We start from the raw sequence: 25,662 nt of genomic DNA on the forward strand, positions 1-25,662 counted from the left end.
TCACTCCTACCACAGGCTCAAATAGGGAGTCTTTCCATCCACAAGTGCTGCCCTGTGTGACCCAGTCAGTTTTCCTTGACTGAGGGAGGAAGGCAAAGTGACAGGTTCCCCACCTCTCAGCAAGGTTGGAACAGTCATGAGCTGCACTGAGGTAGGGCACTGCTGTATGACTCAACAGAGAGGTCTTCAGATCTCATAGGATACTCAACACTGTCAGAATGGGGGCAGGAATCTTGGACTCTCAAAAAAGCCACCCTTCCATATCTATCTGAACTTCCAGGTCTCAGAAATATTTGTTTTGTTCCCTACCATTCAACTTTGTCCAGGATAAAGTGGGCTTCAAGCTTCCCAGAAAGGAACTAGGCATATAGAGGACCCCTATCCTGGACAAACATTGGCTTGACCAACCTCAGGGTAGTAGTTGTAGAAGTTAAAGAGCCATAAGTTGGAGTTATTTCTTAACCCTTCTCTTGTTTCCCTTCTCATTCCACAGTGAAGAAGGGTGGCAGTCAGTTGAAGCTACCAGAAATGTCAGAATAGAGAGGGTATGGAAGAGCCCATTTCAGGCCTAAAATACCACTGGGACATGGGGAAGCATGGGTCTGGTATGCTGAATCCTTTGAAGTGACCCAACTATGAAGAACTGAAAAAGGGAATATTAGGGCGCCTGGGTGGCTCAGTTGGTTAAGCGACTGCCTTCGGCTCAGGTCATGATCCTGGAGTCCCGGGAGCGAGTCCCGCATCAGGCTCCCTGCTCAGCGGGGAGTCTGCTTCTCCCTCTGACCCTCTTCCCTCTCATGCTCTCTATCTCTCATTCTCTCTCTCTCAAATAAATAAATAAAATCTTAAAAAAAAGAAAAAGGGAATATTAAAGTACAGGGCTAATAGCTGGAAGACAGGTGATCAAATTATCTCTTAAATCTCTTGTCCTTTTCTCTGGACCTAGAATAATTAACTATGTGAATCCAATCTCTCTCCCTCTGCTTCATTCCTCCCTCCCATTTCCTCCCTCTCATCCTCAAAATTGTGTTCTAAGTTGAAAGTAAATAAATCCAATGACCAAAGCAAATCCTATAGTCAAAGCAAATATTCACCTTTCTTTCCCCCTTTGTCCTATTGAGCTTGTCTGCTCTTTCCTGTTCACTGAGATACTCCTCTTTTCTGTCTCTTGGCTTTGAGGAGAGGATTCTGGGCTTACCAGGGTAGCTGGACCAGGAGTTAACCTTACTGATGATATTAATTATAACTCTGGTGCCAATGAGATTCAAAACTAAAGGACTGGCTTAAGGGAGGAGATTAAATTAAGAGGGCAGAGAGTCGCTGTTTTCCCATTTCTGCCCAGGTAGTGCCAATCAATGAGAGGCTACAAGCAATACCCCTTTGAAAGGAGCAGAGAGTATCTCTTTGATACTCTCCATGGCAGGGCTGGAGTGTCAGGCTGCTGCAGCCCGAAGGCGGGGGTAGTGGGGGGTGGACTATGGAGATGAGCTTACTGCACAGAGCTCTACTTGTTATAGATCTTGTCCAGATGGGCCAAACTGCACAAATCTGCCCTGTTGGAAGTCTCAAGAACAATGCCCTGGAGACAGCTACAGCACGGAGCAATAGAGCCTGCCCAACTGGGACTCAGATCAGGGCATCAGCTGGTGCTGGGAGCCAAAGAAGCCAAAGTACCAACCAACATAATAGCCCAAAGGAGTCCACAAAGCTACTCAGAGGCAATGCCAGGTGGAAGGTACTGTCCCTTCCCATCAGAGCCCCCAAGGGGAGAAGAGAGACACATGGTATCAGAATCAGGTGCAAATGGCTTTCATTTTCCTCCCCCTTCCCACACATGCATGGGGGAAGGGAGATGGGAAAACTGGGTCCCGCTAGAAACATCTGACACTTAGCAATCCACTCAATCATGACATTCTTGAACTTGGACCCTTTTCACCACAGTGAGTTGGCAGGAGGTGACAGAAGAGACTCACCTGAAGGTCACTTCCATTTACCCTCACAGTACTTACCCCTCCAGAAACCTGGAAGAACTACTGGAACCTACTTTCTGACTGAGTCACATATAAAAGTGATTTTAAGTTTTACAACAACATTTTTTTTCTTTTTTCTTTTTTTTAAGTAGGCTTCCCACCTAACATGGGGCCTGAACTCATGACCCTGAGTTCAAAAATCATGCTCCACTGACTGAGCCAGCCAGGCGCCCCAAAACAGCATATTTTCTAAAGGGGAAAAAAACTTCCTGGGTGGCTCAGTCAGTTAAGCAGCTGCCTTCAGCTCAGGTCATGATTTCAGGGTCCTGGGATCAAGCCCCCCATCGGGCTCTCTGTTCAGCGGGGAGTCTATTCTCCCTCTCACTCTCCCTCTGTGCTCTCTCTCAAAGAAATAAATAAAATCTTAAAATAAAAAAAAGAACAGGCAGTCCCTCTTCTCCTCCCGCCACACACTATACACACATTTCAGTCAGACTAACTCTACTTTCAGCTGATATATTTAGTTCACCATAATATTTTGTTTGGGGTAAGGATAGGGGAAGCAAGAAGAGAGGTTACTCCTGCTTATAAAAATATGAGAAACAAAACTACATCATCTACAACTTTCAAAGGTAATTCATTTAACAGGTCAAGGAGTGTTAGAACTGTATTATTTGAATAATAGTATATAAGAAGACTTATTTTTTTGAGAATAGTTCAAAACGAAGGACAGTCATGACAAAGGAATCTAGCAATTGGGCATCTTTCTGACTCTACGCTGTCCTTTAAATTATCAACCCACAGAAGTCCTGAATCTTTATTAGCCTCCCTCCCCTTTCACTTACTGATAATGCTTTGCTGACTGATCATAGTCTTATCAGTCTTCAATTTAGCATTGATCCTAACTACTTCAGGCAGTGAGAATCATTATTATAAAGACAGCCCTGTCCATCAGAAGGGCAAGAATGCTTGGGACCTTTGGTCACAGCAGCACATTTGCTATCTTGACTGCATTTACCACTATTCCCACACAGAGAAACAAACAATTGGCTCTTTTAGAAAACTAATCTCTCATGGGATTCCCCATAATGCAACTGGGTCAATGGATCACAAAGTCTTAGAATCCCAGAACCTGGCACAACAGAGCTTGAAGGGCCTTCCCGGATCATTTAGTCTGGTCTGCTTATCAGACAACATGGGGACACTGAGGGCCTCCAGGCCCTAGTTGTAATTCCTTTTTTTTTTCCAACTTAATTAAGTTATAAAGGGAAAGAATGGAATAGAAAGTGAAGGACCAAAGTGTGTCATATCATATCAGCCTCAGAGGCACATTTTTGAGACTGCTGTGACACATAGACTATAGACGATTTAAAGGCCAAAGGTAATCTGTAGCTGAGGAAACGGTCTTTGTGATGACCATTCAATCCTCAATCTCTGCCATGTTAATCATTGGCTGATACCCATATTAGATATCCACAGTCCCCATAGAAAGAGGATAGCTCAAATCTTGGCACCTGTTAGGATATGACAGGTATAAAATGGTCATGCCAAGGGGTGCCTGGCTGGCTCAGTTGGTGGAGCATGTGACTCTTGATCTTGGGGTTCTAAGTTTGAGCCCCACATTGGGTGTAGATATTACTTAAAAATAAAATTATTTTTAAAAATGGTCATGCCAAGCTCCAAATTCTACAAACTCGTTGTCCTCCAGGGTTCCCTTGTGAATTTATTTGTGAATCCCTTAGGCTTATACTTCTTTTAGCCTTTCCCTAGAAGAAACAACCTGTTAGGACCATTTGAGTGGCTTAAGCTTCAGGTTTGTCCTTTAAGGAAGGATACAATATGGTTTCAGAATACATTGTTATCCTTCTATGAAATATACTCTACTATTTTCTTCCTGCCCATCTCTTAGGATTTCAAATTCCAGATGTATGAACCCTCTTCACCCAAGGCCACCTAACAGAGAAGAGCAATGGATTATGGACATTTATCTCATTCATGTCTATCTGCTACTTCCGTATTCTCTTTCCCTGATAGCCTGGTGATGGATTCATATTCAGGGTAAAGGATTTAAGGGAGAAAGAGAGAGTCAAAACCAATGAACGTATTTTCAAAATGTTACTAATACCATTTTTTGATGTTATCCCTCAACCAAGAGATAACCAGTTAGGACTACAACTACAAAACAGTTTCCATTTCTTCCCTTTATTCTTCCTTGGAGCGCGGCAGAGGTGCACTGACTTTCTGACATCCCCATTTGCTATCTTCCTAACCATTTGGGAAATGAATCTAAGATGAAAAGAATCCATCCCCTGGCATTAATGTCTACCCCAGGGTGAGGGTGGGTACTTTCTGATTATCTTTGGAAGGTTTCTTGGAGCCACATTTTTGTTTCAGCCCCCCTCAGGGGACAGAACAACTCCTCAATTTTTATGGGAAAATCTAATTCTTTTTCCTGTCATTCCTTGAGTTTCTCCACTCTGGTTCACTCAAGGGGTACACCTTGGAGACCTGTTTACTTTATTAGGCCCAACCTCATAAGGTTAAGGAATGGCTATTCCCTGAATGCCCTTACAGACATTCTCCACCCCGCCATTTAGTCTCCTCATGGAAGGGTAAAAGTCTAGTGTGGGTCGGCACAAGCATCCATTCTCTGAGTCTGACTCCTAAAACTCCCAGTTTTACAGAGGATCTAACCCAGAGATTCACGCTCTTAATGCCCTGAAAAGTCTCCCTAATTGAGCCCAGGTAAGGCAAAATCCCTCACTAGAAATTTGAATCTATGAAGTGGGTGATCAGTATGAAGAGTGTGCTCAGTTGTGAACTCCATTAAGGTAGGAATATCTTCTTCTTCTGTAACTAAGAGCACAGTGCTTAAAACAATGGAGGTGGACAATAAATATCAGCTGAATGAACAAATCCAAGTGTTAAAGTAAGTGCTTTGGGTTCTAGTGCCAAATCTCTCTGGTTGGAATAATCAATGAGTAAGTTTTCTTGTGTTTTTGGAGGAGTAAGTGGTATCAGGAACAGGTATGAGAGAATATGAGTCACAAGATAACCGGGAGGCTAGGGCTTGGGGTAAGGTGAGGTTGGAGCTCTTTGGGTTTTGTTTGAATAGTTTTTTTTTTGTTATTTTTTAAAAGCCAGTGTTATGTAATTATTTCCTCATTCCATAATCAAAAACTTTTAAAGCATTCTCTTTGCCCCTAGATGTAAGAACAATCTCTTCAGGCTGGCTTTCACCTACCAATATTGCCTCATCTCCCTTGGATTCATTCATAAATTTTTGTGGAACACCTACCACAATATGCCAGGCATTGTACTAAATATAGGGCAATACAGTGAAGAAGAAACACAGCCCTGGTCTCAGAGGGCTTATATTCTGGTGGGGGAGACAAACTTGGATTAAGTTATTAGAGAATAATAAAATGGAGAAAATGTGAAAGTATTATGGAAATATTTAAGAGAGAGACTTGACCTAGTTGTGGTTGAAATTTGGGGAAGGGATGTCCTGGAAGGCTTCCCTGAGACAGAGACATTTAAGATATGACCTAAAGGGAAAGTAAGAGGAATGGAAGCAGGAAGGACACAAAGGGAGGCGAAGGAGAATGAAGGGGTTGAGGAGGAGAGTTTTAAAGAAGGAAGTGTTGTAACAGATTTGCATTTTGCAAAGAACATTCTGAGTGCAGTGTGAGAAAAAATTGTAGGGAGACAAGAGTAGGTCATTAGTTGGAAATAGTCATAGCTTAAAAAGTGGAAAGTAGTGGGTGCTAGGGGAACATAAAGCAAGGGTACTTAACCTGGAGATCAAGGAAGTCTTCCTGAAGATGTGACATCTCAAGTACCCAAAGTCTGGGTTAGCTATAGTGATGAGTTCGGGGGTGAGGAGTTGAAGAAAGTCTCTGACACAATAACCTTTTGCTTTAGCCAAAGCAGTCCTCATTTTTGTAATGCTCTGGTCCCAACCTGGAATGCCAACTTCCTTTTTCTTCTAGGCAAATCACGTCTATCTTTCTTTTTTTTTTAAAGATTTTTTTATTTATTTATTCATGAGAGACAGAGGAGGAGAGAGAGAGAGGGAGAGAGAGAGAGAGAGAAGCAGAGGGAGAAGCAGGCTCCCAAGGAGCAGGGAGCCCAATGCGGGACTCGATCCCAGGACCCTGGGATCATGACCTGAGCCGAAGGCAGACGCTTAACCATCTGAGCCACCCAGGTGCCCTCACGTCTATCTTTCTAAGGCCATCTCAAATCCCACCTTCTTTTTTTTTTTTTTTTAAAGATTTTTTATTTATTTATTTGAGAGAGAGAATGAGAGAGAGAAAGCACGAGAGGGAAGAGGGTCAGAGGGAGAAGCAGACTCCCCGCTGAGCAGGGAGCCCGATGTGGGACTTGATCCCAGGACTCCAGGATCATGACCTGAGCCGAAGGCAGTCGCTTAACCAACTGAGCCACCCAGGCGCCCTCAAATCCCACCTTCTTTGATCATGCCCAGATATGGCTTCTCTTGCTTCTAAGCTCCTATCCCATGTTTGTCACTTAGCATTTAAAGATACGCTATTTAGTATTTTTACTTATCTTTACACATATCCCCAAACTCCCTGTAAGATCCTTGAATTCATGAACAGTCTTCTATTACTTTGGCATCATCCTGGGTACCTAGCCCAGTGATGAGTACATTAAGTTACTCTTATTAAATGAATGAATGGCTGGCTCAGTCGGTGGAGCATGCAACTCTTGATCTCAGGGTCATGAATTCCAGCCCCATATTGGGTGTGGAGCCTACTGGAAAAAAAATGAATGAATGAATGAATGAATGAATGAGTGAATGAAGCACTATAGTCCCTGAAGGGCTCCTTTAGTAACTCACTATTATCTGTGAAGCTGACATGGAAAGGGGTCTGCTTTCTCTGAAAGATTTGTTACTTGCATTCAAAGACCTAAAATTTGAAATCGACAGCTCCTTCCCACTGGTCACTGCTTCTCACCCCCTTCCAATCCCACCCCCCTCTCACCACCACCACCACCTTCTATTGTTTCTTCTGTCTTCTGGTTGTCAGCCAGGATGAGAAAATGGTCTAGCTGTCCTCAGAGACTTACGCCAGCCTGGACGGCTCTACAGTGCCATGGAGGGCCAGGACTTTTGTTTACAGCTGGGACCATGGTGAGGTGGTGAGCACAGCTGACAGCCCCACTCTGAAGCAAACATCAATCTTCCTCTGTCCTCCCAGCCAAGTTTCACAGACCAGCTCTATTGAAAGCTGGCGGCACCCGCCTGGGTCTCACTGACGTCCCACCCACAACTCTGGCCTAGGAGCCGCTGGGTGAATCTCGGCTTTGTACCTTTTTAGGAACTGCCCTTGCTCTCTTCTCTGTTCCCAGTTTCTAATCATGTTACCTCAACATTCAGGGCCTTGAAAGAACATGTCCTCCTAGGTCCACACACCCTAAACAATGCCCCACCTCTCCAACCATGTCTCACTCCCAGCAGCATACCAATACCCTTCTTTGTTCAGTGGCACAGTAAAAGCACAATGACGAGAACCAAACCACATCGTTTTCAATCTGTACTTTATGGAGCCTACCTTTCCAAGCTCAGCAGACAGGTTCCAGGTCCTTGGGTATGAGTGCATGTATGCGTGCGTGCACATATGTGTCTGTGTGTGTGTGTGTACTCTGGAGTCTTCAAAGAATACCTTTTGAGATTCCAAGTGGGGTCTTCTTTGCCACATATTCTGCTCCCTGGGCCCCTCCTTTCTTAGTAGGTTTGCCCTCTCCAGCACTCATCTGGGATGAGAATGAAGCCTTTTTATACTACTAGCAGTCTCTTGCCCCCAGGTTCCCTTTGCCTGTGATTCTCTGCCTGCTGGCTAACACAGCTTCCATCAATTACCTGATGCCTGGTTTTCCATGGTTTTCAAACTCCCCCTACTCCCATTTGCACAAGGGATATGATACACTTCTTTCACTAATAGTGGCTGATTACAGCAGCTTCTTCAGGGGTCTGGTGGAGGGGGACTACAGGCCAGAGGAGATTCTCCTTCTTGAAGATCTTATCAGAATGTCTGATGCACAGGCCTTTTCAATTTAAAATCTCCCCTCCCCAGATTTTTACATGGCACATCACTACTAATGGGGTGTACATTCCACCCCACCCCTAGGTTAATTAGTACTCTTCTAAAGAGTTCTCCTCCCCCTGAATGATGGAGCACTTTTATGTTGTTGTTTTTAAATGTTTTATTATGGAAGACTTCAAAAAATACACCAAGGGCGCCTGGGTGGCTCAGTTGGTTAAGCGACTGCCTTCGGCTCAGGTCATGATCCTGGAGTCCCGGGATCGAGTCCCACATCGGGCTCCCTGCTCAGCAGGGAGTCTGCTTCTCCCTCTGACCCTCCCCCCTCTCATGCTCTCTCTCTCTATATCTCATTCTCTCTAATAAATAAATAAAATCTTTTAAAAAAATACACCAAAGTAGAAATAATAGTATAATGAACCCCCATGTACACATCATAAAGCTTCAACAATTTGAAGATGCAGCACTTTAAGTACTTCTGGTTTGTCCTCTTTAATAATATGGCAGCTGAAGTTTTCAAAAGACATAGCTTTCTTCATTCCCAATAAAATGGGGACTGTGGGTGCAGGTTATAAGCATAAACAAGTTATCTCTGGAAAACTGGCTCAAGGCATCCTCTTGAGGCAATGATCAGATTGTAGGAGTCAACATACACTGGTGATAATCAGTCCTCATCTCTGTGGGTTGATGTGTAACACGGATAACATAACATGATGATTCCAAGTAAAGCCTGTGGTTCACAAAACCACAAATTTCAGTATATTTCATGCTAAACTACTGACTCAAGAAGGGGAAACCAAGGCATTAAATGCAGGGTCACCCAAGGACTACATTGATTAGATTTAGGGTCTCAGTCATTTGAAGTAACCTCTTTCTACTAAATGGATGGGTCAGTTGAAGCAGGGGTGGGTTGATTATAGGAGGAGACAAGAGCTAGAAGAGAATACCTTAAAAGGATAAAACTTTCCCATGACTATTTCCATCCTTTGCCCTGTCTGTCATAGGCGAGCAAACTAGACTGACACAGAGTAATTTGCTGAACTGGTTTGTGAAATCCCTGTGGAATGAGGCAGGTATAAATAGATAGAAAAACATTATTATTAAAGAAATACCATTTTGCTTAGCCTTGAAATATTAAGTTTTTTTAACTTTTAAATTAACCAAAGTCTTTTAAAAATCATCCAAAAAACTAGTAAGAACCAAATGAAAAAATATCAAAATAACCTAAGAATGCAACAATTTCATCTACTATCCAGAAGCCATGAGAGGATACTGGTGACCCTATCTACTCTCTCCAGAAAAGACTGACACTACCTTCCAGACCTAGGAAGGCTCTTAGCCACCAGGTAAGGGCAACAGATACTGTTAGACAGGGCAGGGTGCCCCCTGCACAAGGGTGCCCAATGAGAGGGAACACGCAGAGGCTGAAATTCATTCTTCCACTGCCCTGGTGGAGCTCCAACACCCCTGAGAAAGAGAGATATTTTTCTCATTGTTTCACTGGAGTGGACACTTCTCTACAATTTGTCTGCCCCCAGGTGGCTCACATTTCTAATGAGCACAAAGGCATTGTATGAGCAAATGGGGGCCTTGAAAATTAACGGAGAGATCTTGGAGCCATTTGGTGTTCTCTCTGAAGGCTGGGACTGTAAACTCTCTGTCTGAACTTGGGTCTTGAAGCCAAACAAAAAGTAATTTCAGCTATCTTTCCCTTCCAGTTGAAATGGATTGTGAAGACAATGATTCAGCTATAAATGCAAAAGGAAGAGTAATTTGCACTCTCTGAGGACCCACTAAGAAGCAGGAATCTGCTGAAGCTTTACCCTACTTAGTAAGTGGAAGGGGCAGGAGAGTTTTCACATTGGAGAGGGTAGCATTGCATAATGAAAATAAAACAAAACATGGGCTTTGGAGTCAGAAGTCTGAATGCTTGTGAATGCTTGCTCTGCCATTTACTAGTTGGCAACTTGAAGTGAGTATTTAACTTCTCTGGGCTTCAGTGAAGATTCCCTAAGATAATAAATGTAAAGAACTGAGCACAGTGCTGACTGGCACATAGAAGGCATTCAGCTCCTGTCTTTTTCTGCTACTACCCTGACTCCAAACTTAATTCACATTATTCACATCCTCAGCCTTGAGCTCATTCAACAGAGTAGCACATAAGGATGGGTCCATTAGAGATAATATTGGAGTGAGAGTTAGGAGATGTACGTCCCAATGCCAGATATATCCTCTGTTATAGTACATTGGGTAAGTTACTCCCTTCTCCTGACTCCGTCAATAAAACAGGAGAACATACCTAGCCCTAATGCTGAAAGGAAAAAGCAAAGGAAATCACTTTTCTTGGGCACCTGCCATGAATTATACACCATGCTAAGTCCTTTTACATACTTTATATACTCTAAATCTGCACTGTACCATAGAGCTTTCTGGGATGGTGGGGATGTTTTGTATCTGTGGATGTCCAAGATGGTACTAATACTAGCCTTAAGTAGCTATTGAGCCCTTGAAATGTGGTTAGTACAACTGAGGAACTGAATTTTTAATTTTACTTAACTTTAATTCAAATTTAAATACCCAAGTGTCTAGTGGCTACTGTTTTGGATACCGCAACTCTAACATTATGAAGCAGGAATATTTGTTCCCACTTAATGTATGGTAAACCTGAGGCTCAGAAAAATTAAATAACATGAAAGTTACATAAACAGTAACTAAACAAGATTCAAAACTGAGCAGTAGAAAGCTTAGCAGGGTAATACTGTCAGATATACAAGGAATTACCCAGACTCCACCACTTACAAGTTGTATGACCAAAGAAAAATATAGTCTCTAGAACTCACTTTCATCATCTATAAAATGATGATAAACATCACTGAATTTACAGGCCTATTGTTGGGATTAATGTGCATAGAGCTATACAGTGTGGCCCATAATAGGCTTTCAACAACTGTGTTTCCTCACCACCCTGATTTCTCTCCCACACATAGATAAGGTTCAGACATAAACTAAAAAAGAGAAGTGTAGAGTAGAGAGAGCATTTGGGAAATATAAAAGCAAGAAGGAAAACACTCATGAGCTTTACATGATATCTTATTATAGAATAGATATGAGGGAGGGTATGAAATCATCAAAATATTTCCACTTATTTGGTTTGCTTTCCTGCCCTCTTCTTGGCGCTCTAGTCAATCTTATCCAAAGCAGGGAACAAGGTATCTGTTATGTATTTTGAGGCCCAGAAAGACAAGCTATTATAGCTGAAAAACAGAGTACTCTCAGGGGCCTGGGCTTGAGAAGCAGGTAAAGTTCAAATCCTGACTCCCATACTTGTACACACCGAGAAAACAATTGAACACCTCTATACGTTAGTTTTTAATCTTAAAATGGGTCTGATAATATGCAGGATGTTGTATACCTGAAACTAATATAACATTGTATGTCAACTAGGGGCGCCTGGGTGGCTCAGTCGTTAAGCGCCTGCCTTGGGCTCAGGTCATGATCCCGGGGTCCTGGGATCGAGCCCCGCATCGGGCTCCCTGCTCAGCGGAGAGCCTGCTTCTCCCTCTCCCTCTGCCTGCCTCTCTGCCTACTTGTGCTCTCTGTCAAATAAATAAACAAAATCTTTAAAAAACAAACATTGTATGTCAACTATACATCAATGAAAAAGGACAAATTTTTTTTTAAGATTTTATTTATTTGACAGAGAGAGACACAGCAAGAGAGGGAACACAAGCAGGGGGAGTAGAATAAGGAGAAGCAGGCTTCCCGCAGAGCAGGGAGCCCGATGCAGGGCTTGATCCCAGGACCCCGGGATCACGACCCAAGCCGAAGGCAGACGCTTAACGACTGAGCCACCCAGGCGCCCCAAAGACAAAAATTTTTGATAAAATATGCAGGGTATCTCAATAAACGTATCATTTATTACCTCGCTTTGCATTCTATAGCACCCTCTAGTGGAGTGTACAAAAATCAGCATTGCATTTCTGCCTTCCAAAACCGTGGTTTTAACTTCAGTGTACATTGGAATCACCAGAACAGTGTAACACAGATCACCAAACCCTACCCCTAGTATTTCTTATTCATTAGGTTTGAGGCAGGGCCTGAGCATCTGAATTTCTGACAACTTCCCCCAAAGTGATAATAATGCTGCGGGTGTGTCTCGAAAACACTCTTTGAGAACCACAGCTCTAAATCTCGCCCCCTCCCCTGTGTGTGCATGTGCACATATACATGCACACAAATGTGTATGATTGGCAATTTAAAGATATATTAATTTTTGTTTTTTGAGCTTTATTCATACCCATCTAATAAGGATTTTGTGAGGAATAAATATCCATGTAAAGGATATGACAACAGCATCTAAAATATAGAAAGCAAGCAAGAAAACTGAGTATCACAGAACATAAATCGTTTGCCCAAGGTCTCACAGCTGGTAAGTGGGGAATTAAAATTAGGTCTCTAACTCCAAAGACATAACAAAGTGTAGCAGTACCACAACAAAAATAGGGTGCAAACACATATTTAATAAAAATTTCAGGAGAAAAAGATCAGTTTTCAATATCAGGGTCCAAGTTTTTATCTGTCTTTATTGACTAAACAGCCACCTAGATTTTCCACTGGGGAATGTTGTTAGCATTGGAAAAGAAGATGCACAGAAAGGATTCAGATCATCAACATCTGGGCCTGGGGTCATTCATCAATTCTGACCCCCCAAAAAAGGCAAGGAGAGGGCTGGAAGGGGTAATTTTTTTAAAGAAGAAGCAAGGAAAAACATCTGAATCTAGGGCCATAGTCCTCTGCCTGGTTGGGCTATTTTCAAAAGTTGATTTGATTTTTTCTTTAGCAATGAAAGGTATACATGATCCCTATACATTGTTTGTGGAGTTCAACAAATCAGAAAGAAGGGAAACAAAATCCCATAATTCCAGGGACTAAACAGCCAATCCTTTGCTGGGATTTGGTGGCATCTAGTGGCAGACTCAAGAGGTATAAACCTCACCCAGAGAACTTTCTGGAAAACTAGCTGTGTGCGTACTTGCCTGAAGGGCACTGTGCTTGGAGATCAGGACAAAAAGGTAAGAGAGCCTCAGCCCCTACAGAAATTCGGAGTCTGTGTGTGTGTGTGTGTGTGTAGAGAGAGAGAGAAAGAGACTGGAGGGGAAGGCTATCCCATTATATTACCGGCAGAAAATTGTGTTTGTGCTAAGAGAATGGCAGGCAACTTGGGGGGGGTAGGAGAGGATACTAGGGAACAGGAAAGCTGCACCTTGGAATTGCTAACATGGGGATGGGAGTGTTTGGCTCTTAACTATTGGAGGGCTATGGTTTAGAACAGGATTTTGGCAACAGAGAAAAACGTGGGAAGAAAGTATTTTTAGGATCTTAAATTGAATCGCTAGGAGAGGCCAAAATATTTCTGGCAAAGGCTCTTTATTGGTTATGGTCGCCTTGACTTATTTTCCTTCTCATTAGAACAATTTTCAAACTTACACAAAAGTAGAGACCATTCTGTACACAGCGCGCGCGCACGCACACACGCACGCCCCCGTCCTGGACACACACCGGCCCCAACGCTGTGTCCCAACGCTACGGGCGCACGCCTGCGCACACCCACCACCACCGACGCCACGAGGGCTGCCGCGCATACATCCCAACCCCAAGGCTACGCGAGCTCGCCTGCACACAAACAGACAGGCCCCAACACCACGCCCCATACACCCACCACCCCAACACATTAAAATCCCCGCTCCGCTTTTATTTTTCTTTACTCCGACAGTTGCGCAAGAGGCTGGGGGCGTGGCCCCAAATTTGACCTCGCGCTTCCCCACTCGCGGGAACCTTAGCTCATTTCCGCCCATCCTGTTTCCGCAGGCCACGTAGACACTTCCTTTCCCAGTGGAAAAAAAAAAAAACCCATAATGCCTCCCTGCAGGAAAAAAAAAAAAAAAAAAACCTCTGGTCAGGGGAACTCTGGGTCGTGAAAATAGGCCACGTGAACACCCTGCCCTATAGACTTATGACCCAACGGCTGTCGCGCTTTTGGAGGGCGGGCTAAGAACCTAAGAGGGCGAGCGTCATTGGCCAGAGCACGCACTAAAGGAGAAAGATGATTGGCTTGCTTCAAGCCTTAACCGTGAAGAAGCAGGTTGCTAGCACCCGCCTTTACTGCGGCGAAGTGTCATCGCTGACGTGTTAGGCCTCGTCCAATCATTTGGTTATGGAACATTCTAAAACTTAAACAAGACGATTGTGATTGGCTGGAGGCTATAAGCCCACCTCCAGGGTGACGTGTCTGCCTATGGATATCAGTTGCCAGAGAAACCTGGCTTTACTATGGCGGTTGGAGGGACGGCAGTGATCACACGTCGGCTGCTGGAAAGAACTGGATTCTCGTTTCAGGTTTCGGGGTGGGGGTGGGGTGAAAGGGTTGACGATTTCTTTTTATCGTCGCATATATTGACAGGATTAACTAATGGTTTCACAGTTGGGCAGAGCTGCGTTCGAATTCCTACTCGCCAACGCCCAGCTTGGGCTGGCTCCTGTTCTTTCAGCGTCTCGGTTTCCATGTTTGTAAAATGGTGATAATAATAGTATCTACCTCAGAGACGTGTACCTCAGAGGCTCGTACTGTGTGTTAGTGCGTATAAGGCACTTAATACCAATCCTGGTTCCGAAAGCTATTCGCTGTTATTGTGGAGTGAAAAACCCACGTAACAGAATGAGAAAAAAAAACATAAATTATGTAAAATCGTTCATTATAGTGTCTTTCCTGCCCATCAAATTCTTTCCTATAAGAAATTCGAGCTGTAAAAGAGACACATCAGTCTTTGCTGGTGAAATAATTTACTATTTGAGAATTAGCTCAAAATAGCGGGGATTGGAATTTTCCATATTGAAAAGTTTAAAAGGCGGGGGGTGGGGGGAGATGGAGAACGAGAGCGATCAAGAGATGAACCACATGCGATGAGTAGGCCTTGTTTGGATCCTGATTCGAACACACCAACTAAAAAAAAAAAAAAAGCTGTTTAAGATGCATCGGGAAAATTTGAAGACGGGTTTGATGGTTTTTTAAGGAATTGATGTCGATTTTTTAGACGTTACAATGGCATTAATGGTTATGTTTTCAAATTATCTTGTAGAGATAGGAAAATATTTGCAGATTAAATAATAAAATGTCTGGGAATGACTTAAGATACGTTGATGACTGGGATTTGCTTCAAAATAATCTCAGCGGTAGGGGGAAGTGGGGAGGGGTATAGACGAAACAAAACTGGCCCTAAGTTAATAATTGTTTGAGCTGAGTGATGGGGCATATGGGGTTCCTTATATTATTCCGTCTTCCTTGGTGTATGTTTGACATTTTCCATAATAAAATGCAGAAAATCAGCTATTCGGTGAGCTTAAAAAAATCGGAGTGGGGGGAGCAGTGGGTGGGGTTATAGATGAAACAAGATGGCCTTCAGTTGGTAATTGTTGAAGCTGGGTGATTGGTATAGTTTAATAATACTCTTCCTTCTACATTTTTATTAATTTGAAATTATCCTTCATAAAAAGTATAAAAAAGACAGTTACTTTATCAAAAATAAAGATAAATGCACAATAAAGTAATTTTGAAAATAAAACCACAAGAAAGGAAAAAGAAACATTTGTACATTATTTATCAGCTATAGTGTCCTTTGTGTGTGATAAAATGCATTGGTTAATGGAGGGAAAAAAAGGATCTCATATCTTTTTACTTTATGTCCTTTTCTGTCCCCTTCTTTGACCTTCCAGGCCATCATCAGAAAAGCTAAGTTCGCTGTATAGTAAGGATCAGAAGATCTGATCCTGATTGCAGAACCATCCCAATTACAGAATCTGGGTAAGTGCCTCCCTTCTCCTGGCCTCAATTCTCAAAAAAGATAATTCCATATAACCTTCCTAACTGTCCAGGAATATTTTGGAGACTAATAAGCGGCTATCTGGGAAAGCACTCTGAATTCTAAGAAGGAAAGGATGGGTGCTTCCAGTATAGCAAGTGCCCAAACAACAGAGGACTGTATAATCTTACATTCTTTGATAAAAGATGCTACAATTGATACCCTAGAGTTAGTTCCATATATGTGTATATATATGTATAATTCTTTTTTTTTAAATTTGTGGCATCTCATATACAGCATAATTTAGTGGTTGAAAGCAAATACTGACTTCCTTAATTTGAATTCTGTCTCTGCCACTTACTATGTGATCCTGGGCAAGATACTTATCTCCTTTTGTCCCTAAATTTCCTCATGTGTAAAATAAAGACGATAATAGTTCCTTCTTCATAGAATTTTTGAAGGGATTACATGTAAAGTACCAGGACAGTGCTTAGCACATATAAGTGTTTGCTTTAATAATGATTATGGTTCTGTTAGTCCTTGTGGTACATCCTGGTTTACCTACCCATACATACACTCTTAAACTTCTAAAAGCAGTGGATTCTTCTGTTTGGAAATGTAAAAAATTAATACTGTTGGTTTCTTCCCTGATTTTTCCAGAAGCAGCAGTTACCACTAGAACTGAATTCTGAAATTATGACTTCTGGCTTGTCCTAACAATCTAGAAAGATACTGAGTATATTGATCATATTTATTTACAAGGGAATTTCCAGGAGCTATAATTTTAACTAGGAAATCATAACCATATTCAGTCTGCTAACAGCTTTTGTGTCATTCCTCCTTTGTCTCAGACTCAAAAAATATGTTAAACATAAAGGAAGTGTTCCAAGATCCAGAAGAGAATGGATATAAATGTAACTGGCATGGTATATGTGTATTTAAAGGTTTATTCCAACAAACCATAGGAGATGTTGTTCACACTTCATTTGTGACACACCCATACCAAAATGTTAGCCTTTGGAGTCTGCATTCCTAAGTGGCCCATCACTTGCGTGAGGGGATGAGGGAAGGTTTTTTCAGTGACTTGAGAGCTTCATTTTCCAGTGGAGTCACTATATTTTCCTTCTAATTTTTTTTTTCTCTTCTGAAAGCTGGGTTGCGGAGGAGGGCGCTGCCCTGGCGGAAAAGATGCAGTAGATGGGTAGGCACAAAACCCCTTTACAGGAGGCCATTTGGAGAATGATTAAGGGCAAAAGGGAGGGAGGGGGGCTGTTAGGCCAGTAGGAGCTCAGAGAAGGCAAGGTCCAGGGTATCCTGAAATGGAGAAAGCCTCAGAGAGGAAAAGGACCTTGACCTGCGCCTCCAAGAATGGGCAGAACCTAGGAGGGGGGAGGGAAACCAGTCTGAATGGTATGCCTACAAAATGTATTATACACAGTGATAATTCACTGAAAAGTCCAGCTATGTGTGAGATCTAAGAATAAGAATAGATCAGAAAATCATTGAATATGTGTATTTTAATACAGATTTTGTCATGTAATTGGTATGTGAATATATTATCCTTATAATGAAAAGGTTTAAATATTACAGAGTAGGCTTAGGTTTCCATTTCTGCACCTCCAAACTCTTACTCTTTCCAGAGTTAACCACTGTTCTCAGTTCTATTTCCTTCTAGATCTCTAAATTATGTACCTGTTTAAAAACATACATGGATATATATATAAAATATGTTTTGTGTTTTCTTTTACATAAATATGGTATCACGCTATAGGTATTGTTTTTGCAACTTGCTGTTTTTATTCAGCGAATTATCTTGGATGTCTTCATGTCCATTCATAGAGTTCTTTTTGATTCCTTTCACAGTGGCATTGTTTTAACTAGCATGATAATCCATGTTATGGATAAACCACATTTTATCTTTCCAAATCACTAGTGATAGACCTCCAGGTTGACTCCAGTGTTTGCTACTTCAAATAATGCATCAAACATCCTTGGAAATCATTTACAAGTATTATTCTAGGGCAACATTTATGTCTTTATGATAATTAAACCAATGTGATACTGGTGTGAGAACAGATACCACTGTGACAGACCAGGTGACCTAGAAATAGTGATAACCTCTAACAATTGAATAATCAGAAATCATTGGGAAGAGAGTACCTTAAAAGACCCATGTACATCTAGGAATTTAGAATGTTCTATAATAGCATTTCAAATCAGTGGGGAAAGGATGACCACTTTAATATTAGGAAAAGTCCCATATTTGGAAGAAACCATAGAAATACCAAGAAATACAGGAAATCATTATTAGAATATTGATTTGGGAGCATTTTCCCTGGATGTGACATAAATGCCAAACTTCACAAAGGAAAAGGTTGACATACTTGTGTGATTACACACACACACACACCCAGAGAAGGAAAGTGAGTTTGGAAAAAATACCCAAGAATACTTACGATTTAATTCTTAGAAATCAGTAAAGGAAGCAAACAACCTAGTGTAAAAAAGAACAAAAATATTCACATAAGCAAAACATACACATGAATGTGTGAAAGATGCTCAATGATATTAACTACATACTAGATAAGCAAATTTTTTTCCAGAAGATGTTTATCCCATGTTGCTGAAGCTGTAGGTGAATGAACTTTAACATTTTTGCTGGGAGTACAAATTAAAGTGGTTCTTTACAAATTGAATTTGCCTCTATCTCATCAAAGTTATAAATATACCAATCCTTTGAACAGTTCCACTTCTGAGGATAGTCCTGAAATCCCTAATGCTCTAATATATCTGTACACTTATGACTATTACAGCATTTCTGTAAAAATGAAGTATTGGGAACAACCTAAATGTTAATAAGGGACTGGCTAAATTCTGGCACATAGAGATTATAGAGTAATGTGGATATTAAAAAGAATGAGCTAGGTATGTGTGGACAGAAAGATGCCCATGACAAAATGAAAAAGGTGTGGAGCAATATGTCTCACCAAATCAAATATAGAATACACATTTAGTTTTAAAGGTTATATATTGGTGTGAATATGCACATAGGATTTGAAAGCTTACACAGTCATTCTGGGATTGGGGAGGGGAGCTAAAGGGAGAATTCCCCCACCTTTATGTATTTTGGAATTTATACAAATGTTAAGATTACCCATAAATGGTACCACAGAATTAACTGCTTGGGGAAAATAATGCAGATTTTCAGTCTGTAACTTATAAAATAAATTCTGGATGGATTGAGAAAATATAAAACCTCCATTAAAATGACATCTTTTAACAGTGGAAGGGGAAACTAACATTTCATTATATAAAACTTAAAAATCTTAACATTGGGCACTATAAAAGAACACTAGGAAATATTTGCCCCAGACTGACAACTCTTGGTATATAAAGAGCTCCTATAGATGTTAAAATTACTAAGAATCAACTGAATGGGCACATGACAAAAGCATATATTGCCATTAGAGGCTTTTTAAATGTTAAAGCATCTCTAATAAAAACAAACATTTTATCAAATTCTGTAAATGAGCCTAGCCACTGCTGACCAGAGTACAAGTGATAGTTTTACACACTACTTGTAAGGTTCAAAACTGGTACAGCTTGGGAGGAAGTAATTTAGCAACGTGTTATTACCTCTTGACCCACTAAGTCTGCATCTGGAAATAATAAAAGGAAATGACAAAAATGCTGTAATAGTTTCTGCAGGATAAATTGGAAAGGAATCACTTTCCATTAAGGGTGTTTAGATTAAGGTATGACCATTGATGAAATACACAGCTCTCAAGATCTACGTATATTATGTTACATGGGAAAAAATAACTAGTTGTGATACCACGTTTTTTAAAAGGGAAGGTTAAGGTTTGATAACCAGTATAAGCTCACCTCTGTTTAAGCATTTACACAGAAATTTAGAAAACTAGGGCAAACCTACGAATGTGTTTTCTCAGTGTCTGGCCTACCCTAGAGCTGACATGTAGAAGATGAGAAAATACTTGAAGACTCGTCCCTAATTTGTGCCTCCATTTTCTTCATGTGTTGAATCACTTCCTCACTTTGAATCGCTATTGTATACCCACCAGGGACCTAAGTGCTGCTCCAAAATATATGCTATATGTGTAACACAAGACCTGTGGCAAATAGATTAATGGTGTGGTTCTATAAGCAAAAACTAACACGAGACATTTAAATACTGAACTCGGGAGTAGTAACGTCCACTTCGTATGGTATTGGAGGTGGGAGAGAAACATGGACCAGAGTTGGAGATTAAAGGAGAAAACAAGACTTCTGTGGTATTTAGATGGAGACAAGGGAGAGAGCATGATGGGAGCAAAGAGTAGGTATACTAAGCCAGTAAACAACCATTATTAAAGCCTGAAACTGAAGACAAGCTGGCAAACTCAAAGTTTAAAATGGCCCCAAATTAAGTAATCTATAGTGCAAACTTCTTAAATGAGTGCAGAGCACATCCGTCACTGATCATGGAGCAGTGTTAAGCTGGGAAGGGAGGTACAAAGTGGAAAACTATCCAGAAACTTGTATTACAAGTAGGAGCCAGACATCAAAAGGACAGGTATTCCCTTCTTTTGATGTCTGGTTTCTGACTTCCAGGTAGTAATAGTTGCTTGTTTGATCTGTAGGATACTCGGATGAAAATAAAGGTACTGAGACAACTTCTATAAAGGCTGTTTCCATGGCTTTATTCACTGGTCACAAATGTTGACTCGTGCAGGTATTTTTCTGTATAATGTCAGATATTTCATTGAGACTTTGTAAGAGTGATAGAAGAATTTAGAGAATGACAGAACTCACCCAGTTAATTAGAACCACATAGAATTCCTTTTTCTAGTTCTATGAATGAATATATGAGATCAATGCCAAGGATGTACAGTAGGTTCAGCTATCATTTTCAAGTTCCTCCTCAGTAAGGAATTGCTGAAGACTAAGACTTCCAAAATACTTCCTGTCCAGCCTGGCCTCGCTTCTGTTATACACAGTCTGGCTGGCACTGAGCCATCCTGGTTTCTTTAGTTGGTATTTTAACTACACCCCTTGTTTAGTGGAAGGTCTGCACTGTATTAACTGAGGTGGGTTTTCTGAATTTCGTCTATATTACTTAACTAAATTCTCTGATACCCTCATATACCTCGTCCCCTCTGTCGTGGGCACAATGAATGTTTGTTTAGAAATGAAACATCCTTTTTGTAAGCTTCGATAGCTTACAATGTAATGCCATGACACGCTGGCCACTGTCTGATCCTTCACAGGATGTGTCTGTTTATCCCTCTCAGGCAGGTGTCTGATTCCCACAGGGTCAGTATCCGTATTCACAGATTTTGATGCTTTCTTGAGGGGGAGAGCCCTTTGCCCTTTATTTTTTACTTAGATCTTTGTGTCCTTTTAGTGAGAGGATCTCATTTGGTTAGTGAAAGCTCTGGCACTCAGGCCTCTCTCCCCAATAACTGCTTTCTCTGATTCAAGGCTCTGGTTGTCTAGCATTTCTTAACCTCTTATTTCCCCACCTAGGGCTTCCCTGACACCTGCTCACATCGTTTTAAGGGCTAAGGATTGGCTGAGGAGCTTTTTACGTGGGTGAAAGTCATAGTTATCGGAGAAACCTGGTTTAAGTCTGATCCACCACCATCCCTCATTTTTTCCCAGAGGTTACCCTGATTTTAACAGTATGGTATTGATTCATCTAGATACTTTTCCTATGCATTTATACATATCAGTTTAAAACAGGAGTTTGATCACATTCACTCTACGTAAGAACTATATAGGACCGATAGTTAAAATTTCTCGACCTGTGCTCTCTCTTCAGTATCCTGTTGTACATATTATACCTTATGCCTGTTTACCTAATAATGTAGACTCAAGCGTCTTTCCATATTCGTACATGGTTCTCTGCTTAATTCATTTCAATGTTCTTCCATAGTGTGCATACATAATCTGTATTATGAATATATAGGTGTTTCCAGTTCTTCAATATTAAAAACACCACTGCAGTGAACATCTTTGTATCCATATTCACATGTATTCCTGCAAGATACCGTGTTTAGCCAAATCGTATTTATTAAGTTTTTAAGAACCTGTGAAGTCAAGGGATAGTTTTGCCTCATTCCATAGATGAGGAAAAAGAGGCTAAGAGAGCTTATATATCTTGCCCAAGTCCTCACAATTCATAAATGGCAGAGCCTAATTGAAGTAGAAATATGTCTAACAGTGGAGCTCATATTTTCTCTGATACTACAGTTTCTCTGATATTATATATCATATATATAGCTCATATGTTTTCTCTGATATTACAGTCAAAAATTACGTTTTTTTTTTTCTTTTTTCTGTATTATTTCATAAAAGTTCATCTTCATTGCAGATACCTGTTTTCCTTTCTAGGTTGTGTCTCCCACCTCATCCTTCCAGACCATCCCAGGAGATATAGGAGGTTCCATCGGGGAAAACACTAGGAGTTCTTGGAAGGGAAAGAAGGAAGAGGATTATGTAAGTCAAAAAAATTGCTTCATCTGTCACACTATAAGAATCATAGAACACTATTTTTTCATCTTTATCTCACAGTTCTCTCTGCTGCATTTTGTACTGAATATTCTTCCTTGCCCTTCTTAAGACTCTCAACTTCTTTGGCTTCCAAAACAACATTCTCCTAATTCTTCTATGGCTGCTCTGACCATTTTTGTTCTGTTCTTGGTCTCTCTGCTCACCCCTTAAATATTCTTTTTAGGTTTTTCCAGAATTTCATACTTTGGTGCAGTTTTTCTTCCTCTTCTTTCCATGAATGATTTTGATGGCTTTCATAGCTTCCAGTAGCAGCTGTTTGATGATTACTCTCAGATCTCCGTTATGGCTCTGACCCTCACCCGAGGTTTAAAGTTAAATGTCTAACTGTATACCTCACACTTCGTAGATCCAGTACTGAACTTCTTTCCTCTCTAATCCACTTCCTCCTTTAGATGCACTCTCATTTGGTGATAATACTAATGACCTAATACCCCTTCTCAAAACCTGGGAATCATCACTGACTTCTCCCTCACTGATTTATCACCTCCTCCAACAAGCTGAGACTGAAAGCAGTGTCATGTACCATTTCTTGTTTGCTCCAAAGTACTCTGTGCCTATAACTGTCATTGTACTAACCTTGTTTTTTTAATTGCCACTTGAGATATTTGAATCCCTAGCACCTAGCATAGTACCTGTCCCAAAACAAATATGCATTAATGTATGATGACTAATTGAATGGATGAATTATTTCTTTCCTATTACTTTATTGCTGATTCTAAACTAACCATTAAAATCAGTGTTTTTATTAATTCATTAATTACCCAGGTTTAAAATTACAGAGCCACCTTTGACTTCTCCCTCTTCATTTACCAAGTTCTATATTCGGTTTCTCTTGACTCTGTCACCACCCTAGTTCAGGCCTACCTGGACTCCTACAAAAACATTTTACTGTTACTCATTTTGCCTCCAGTCAACTAATCTTTCTTATTTCTTTCAACTTGTCATTTCTCCTGTTCAGAGTATTTAATTTCAATTCTGCCTTCTGCAGTTTTATTCCATTTAATTCATTCTTTTTCTAAAATTATATTCCTGTCTTTTGAGTGGCACCAAAAAACTAACTTTCGGTCAAGTCCGATTGAGTGATCGGATGGGGGGTGAGAGTAGTGGTTGGTAGTGACGATCAAAGAGGGTGGAAGTAGGAAGTCACTTACAGATGATCCTGAACTAGGATTTGAAATCCAAATTCCCAGAGAATAGCTTCTGTTTTACTTTGGTAGGCCTTTAAGAAGCAGTGTGTGTTAAAGGTCACAATAGAAAACAACCAAGTAAAATCCTTTATATATTACAGTGGTTGGAATAAAAACAGGGTTGAATGAGTTCCAGAAAGCAGGGTTCTCAAACTCGTGGACAACAATCTGCAGAAGAAGACAACTTCAAAAAACCAACTAGAAGCAATATGCAGAGAAGTAAGATGAGAGGGGCCTCCTCAGGAAAGAAGACTGCTGGTCCACAGCAGAAGAATCTGGAACCGGCTCTCCCAGGCAGATGGGGGGGTCGCTCTGCAGAGAACCCCCCTTCGGGATCCGTGAGGAAGACAAGAAAGAACAAGCAGAAGACTCCTGGAAACGGAGATGGTGGCAGTACCAGCGAAGCACCCCAGCCACCTCGGAAGAAAAGGGCCCGGGCAGATCCCACTGTTGAAAGTGAGGAGGCATTTAAGAATAGAATGGAAGTTAAAGTGAAGATTCCTGAAGAATTAAAACCATGGCTTGTTGAGGACTGGGACTTAGTTACCAGGCAGAAGCAGCTGTTTCAGCTCCCTGCTAAGAAAAATGTAGATGCCATTCTGGAAGAGTATGCAAATTGCAAGAAGTCGCAGGGAAATGTTGATAATAAGGAATATGCGGTTAATGAAGTTGTGGCAGGAATAAAAGAGTATTTCAATGTGATGTTGGGCACTCAGCTGCTCTACAAATTTGAGAGGCCCCAGTATGCAGAAATCCTCTTGGCTCACCCTGATGCGCCAATGTCCCAGGTTTATGGAGCCCCACACCTACTGAGATTATTTGTGAGAATCGGAGCAATGTTGGCATATACGCCCCTTGATGAGAAGAGCCTTGCATTATTGTTGGGCTATTTGCATGATTTCCTAAAATATCTGGCAAAGAATGCTGCATCTCTGTTTACTGCCAGTGATTACAAAGTGGCTTCGGCTGAGTACCACCGCAAAGCCCTGTGAGGGTCTACTGACCACTCACTGTTACGTCTGGTATCTGTAAACACTCTTTTTGTTCTTAGTCTTTTTCTTGTATAATTGATGTTCTTTAAAATTGTTAATGTATAACAGGGCTTATGTTTCAGTTTGTTTTCTGTTATGTTTTGAACAGAAAATGAAAGGAGCACAAGCTCCTTTTCTCATTTCAAAGTTGCTACCAGTGTACGCAGTAATTAGACAAAGAAGAAACATTCAGTAGAACATTTTATTGCCTAGTTGACAACATTGCTTGAATGCTGGTGGTTCTATCCCTTTGACACTACACAATTTTCTAATATGTGTTAATGCTACGTGACAAAATGCCCTGATTCCTAGTGCCAAAGGTTCAACTTAATGTATATACCTGAAAACCCATGCATTTGTGCTCTTTTTTTTTTTATGGTGCTTGAAGTAAAACAGCCCATCCTCTGCAAGTCCATCTATGTTGTTCCTTAGGCATTCTATCTTTGCTCAAATTGTTGAAGGATGGTGATTTGTTTCATGGTTTTTGTATTTGAGTCTAATGCACGTTCTAACATGATAGAGGCAATGCATTATTGTGTAGCCACGGTTTTCTGGAGAAGTTGATATTTTAGGAATTGTATTTCAGATCTTAAATAAAATTTGTTTCTAAATTTCAAAGCAAGTAGTTTGCAGCGTGCCTTTAATATTACTGAGGCTGACAAGTCAGCAGGCTCAGGAAAGATCTAGGTGGTACCAGAGGAGAGTTCTGACTCCCAGTGAAAGAATTCCTTTTTCTGTTGGGTGTGGCAGCCAGGAGTATGCTATCATGCCAGTTCCCCTCCCCTGCCCTCTCACTGTGGCTTCTCAAAGTGTGATTGCTTTCTAGTGCTGCTTAGAAGAGGCAGTTTTGTTCCTGATGCTCCTTGTCCCTATGTAAGTTGGGCTGGTATAACAGAATATTTAGTGGGTACTCTAACAGTCCCTTACACTTGTGCAGAGCTTTGCTCTTTCCCACAAAAAGAAGCATGGGCAGCCAC

The 25,662-nt window shown here is 41.1% G+C and overlaps 1 protein-coding gene across 4 annotated transcripts; it reads left to right on the forward strand.

Annotated features, from left to right (window-relative positions):
- Positions 1–12,998: 12,998 nt before the first annotated feature.
- On the forward strand, positions 12,999–25,307 carry MORF4L2 (mortality factor 4 like 2). 4 transcript variants are annotated; one of them, XM_027608348.1, is made up of 4 exons: positions 12,999–13,110; positions 15,809–15,896; positions 22,288–22,392; positions 23,756–25,307. In XM_027608348.1, exon 4 carries the CDS (start codon positions 23,780–23,782, stop codon positions 24,644–24,646), a length of 867 nt encoding a protein of 288 aa, XP_027464149.1. In that variant the 5' UTR covers positions 12,999–13,110; positions 15,809–15,896; positions 22,288–22,392; positions 23,756–23,779; the 3' UTR covers positions 24,647–25,307. The 4 variants fall into 4 exon arrangements, with proteins under 4 accessions (XP_027464149.1, XP_027464147.1, XP_027464148.1 ...); XM_027608346.1 differs by having other exon boundaries at positions 13,006–13,110; positions 22,268–22,392; XM_027608347.1 differs by lacking the exon at positions 12,999–13,110 and adding an exon at positions 14,237–14,434.
- Positions 25,308–25,662: the final 355 nt, after the last annotated feature.

This window comes from Zalophus californianus, chromosome X (assembly GCF_009762305.2).
Source record: "Zalophus californianus isolate mZalCal1 chromosome X, mZalCal1.pri.v2, whole genome shotgun sequence".
NCBI lineage: Eukaryota > Metazoa > Chordata > Mammalia > Carnivora > Otariidae > Zalophus > Zalophus californianus.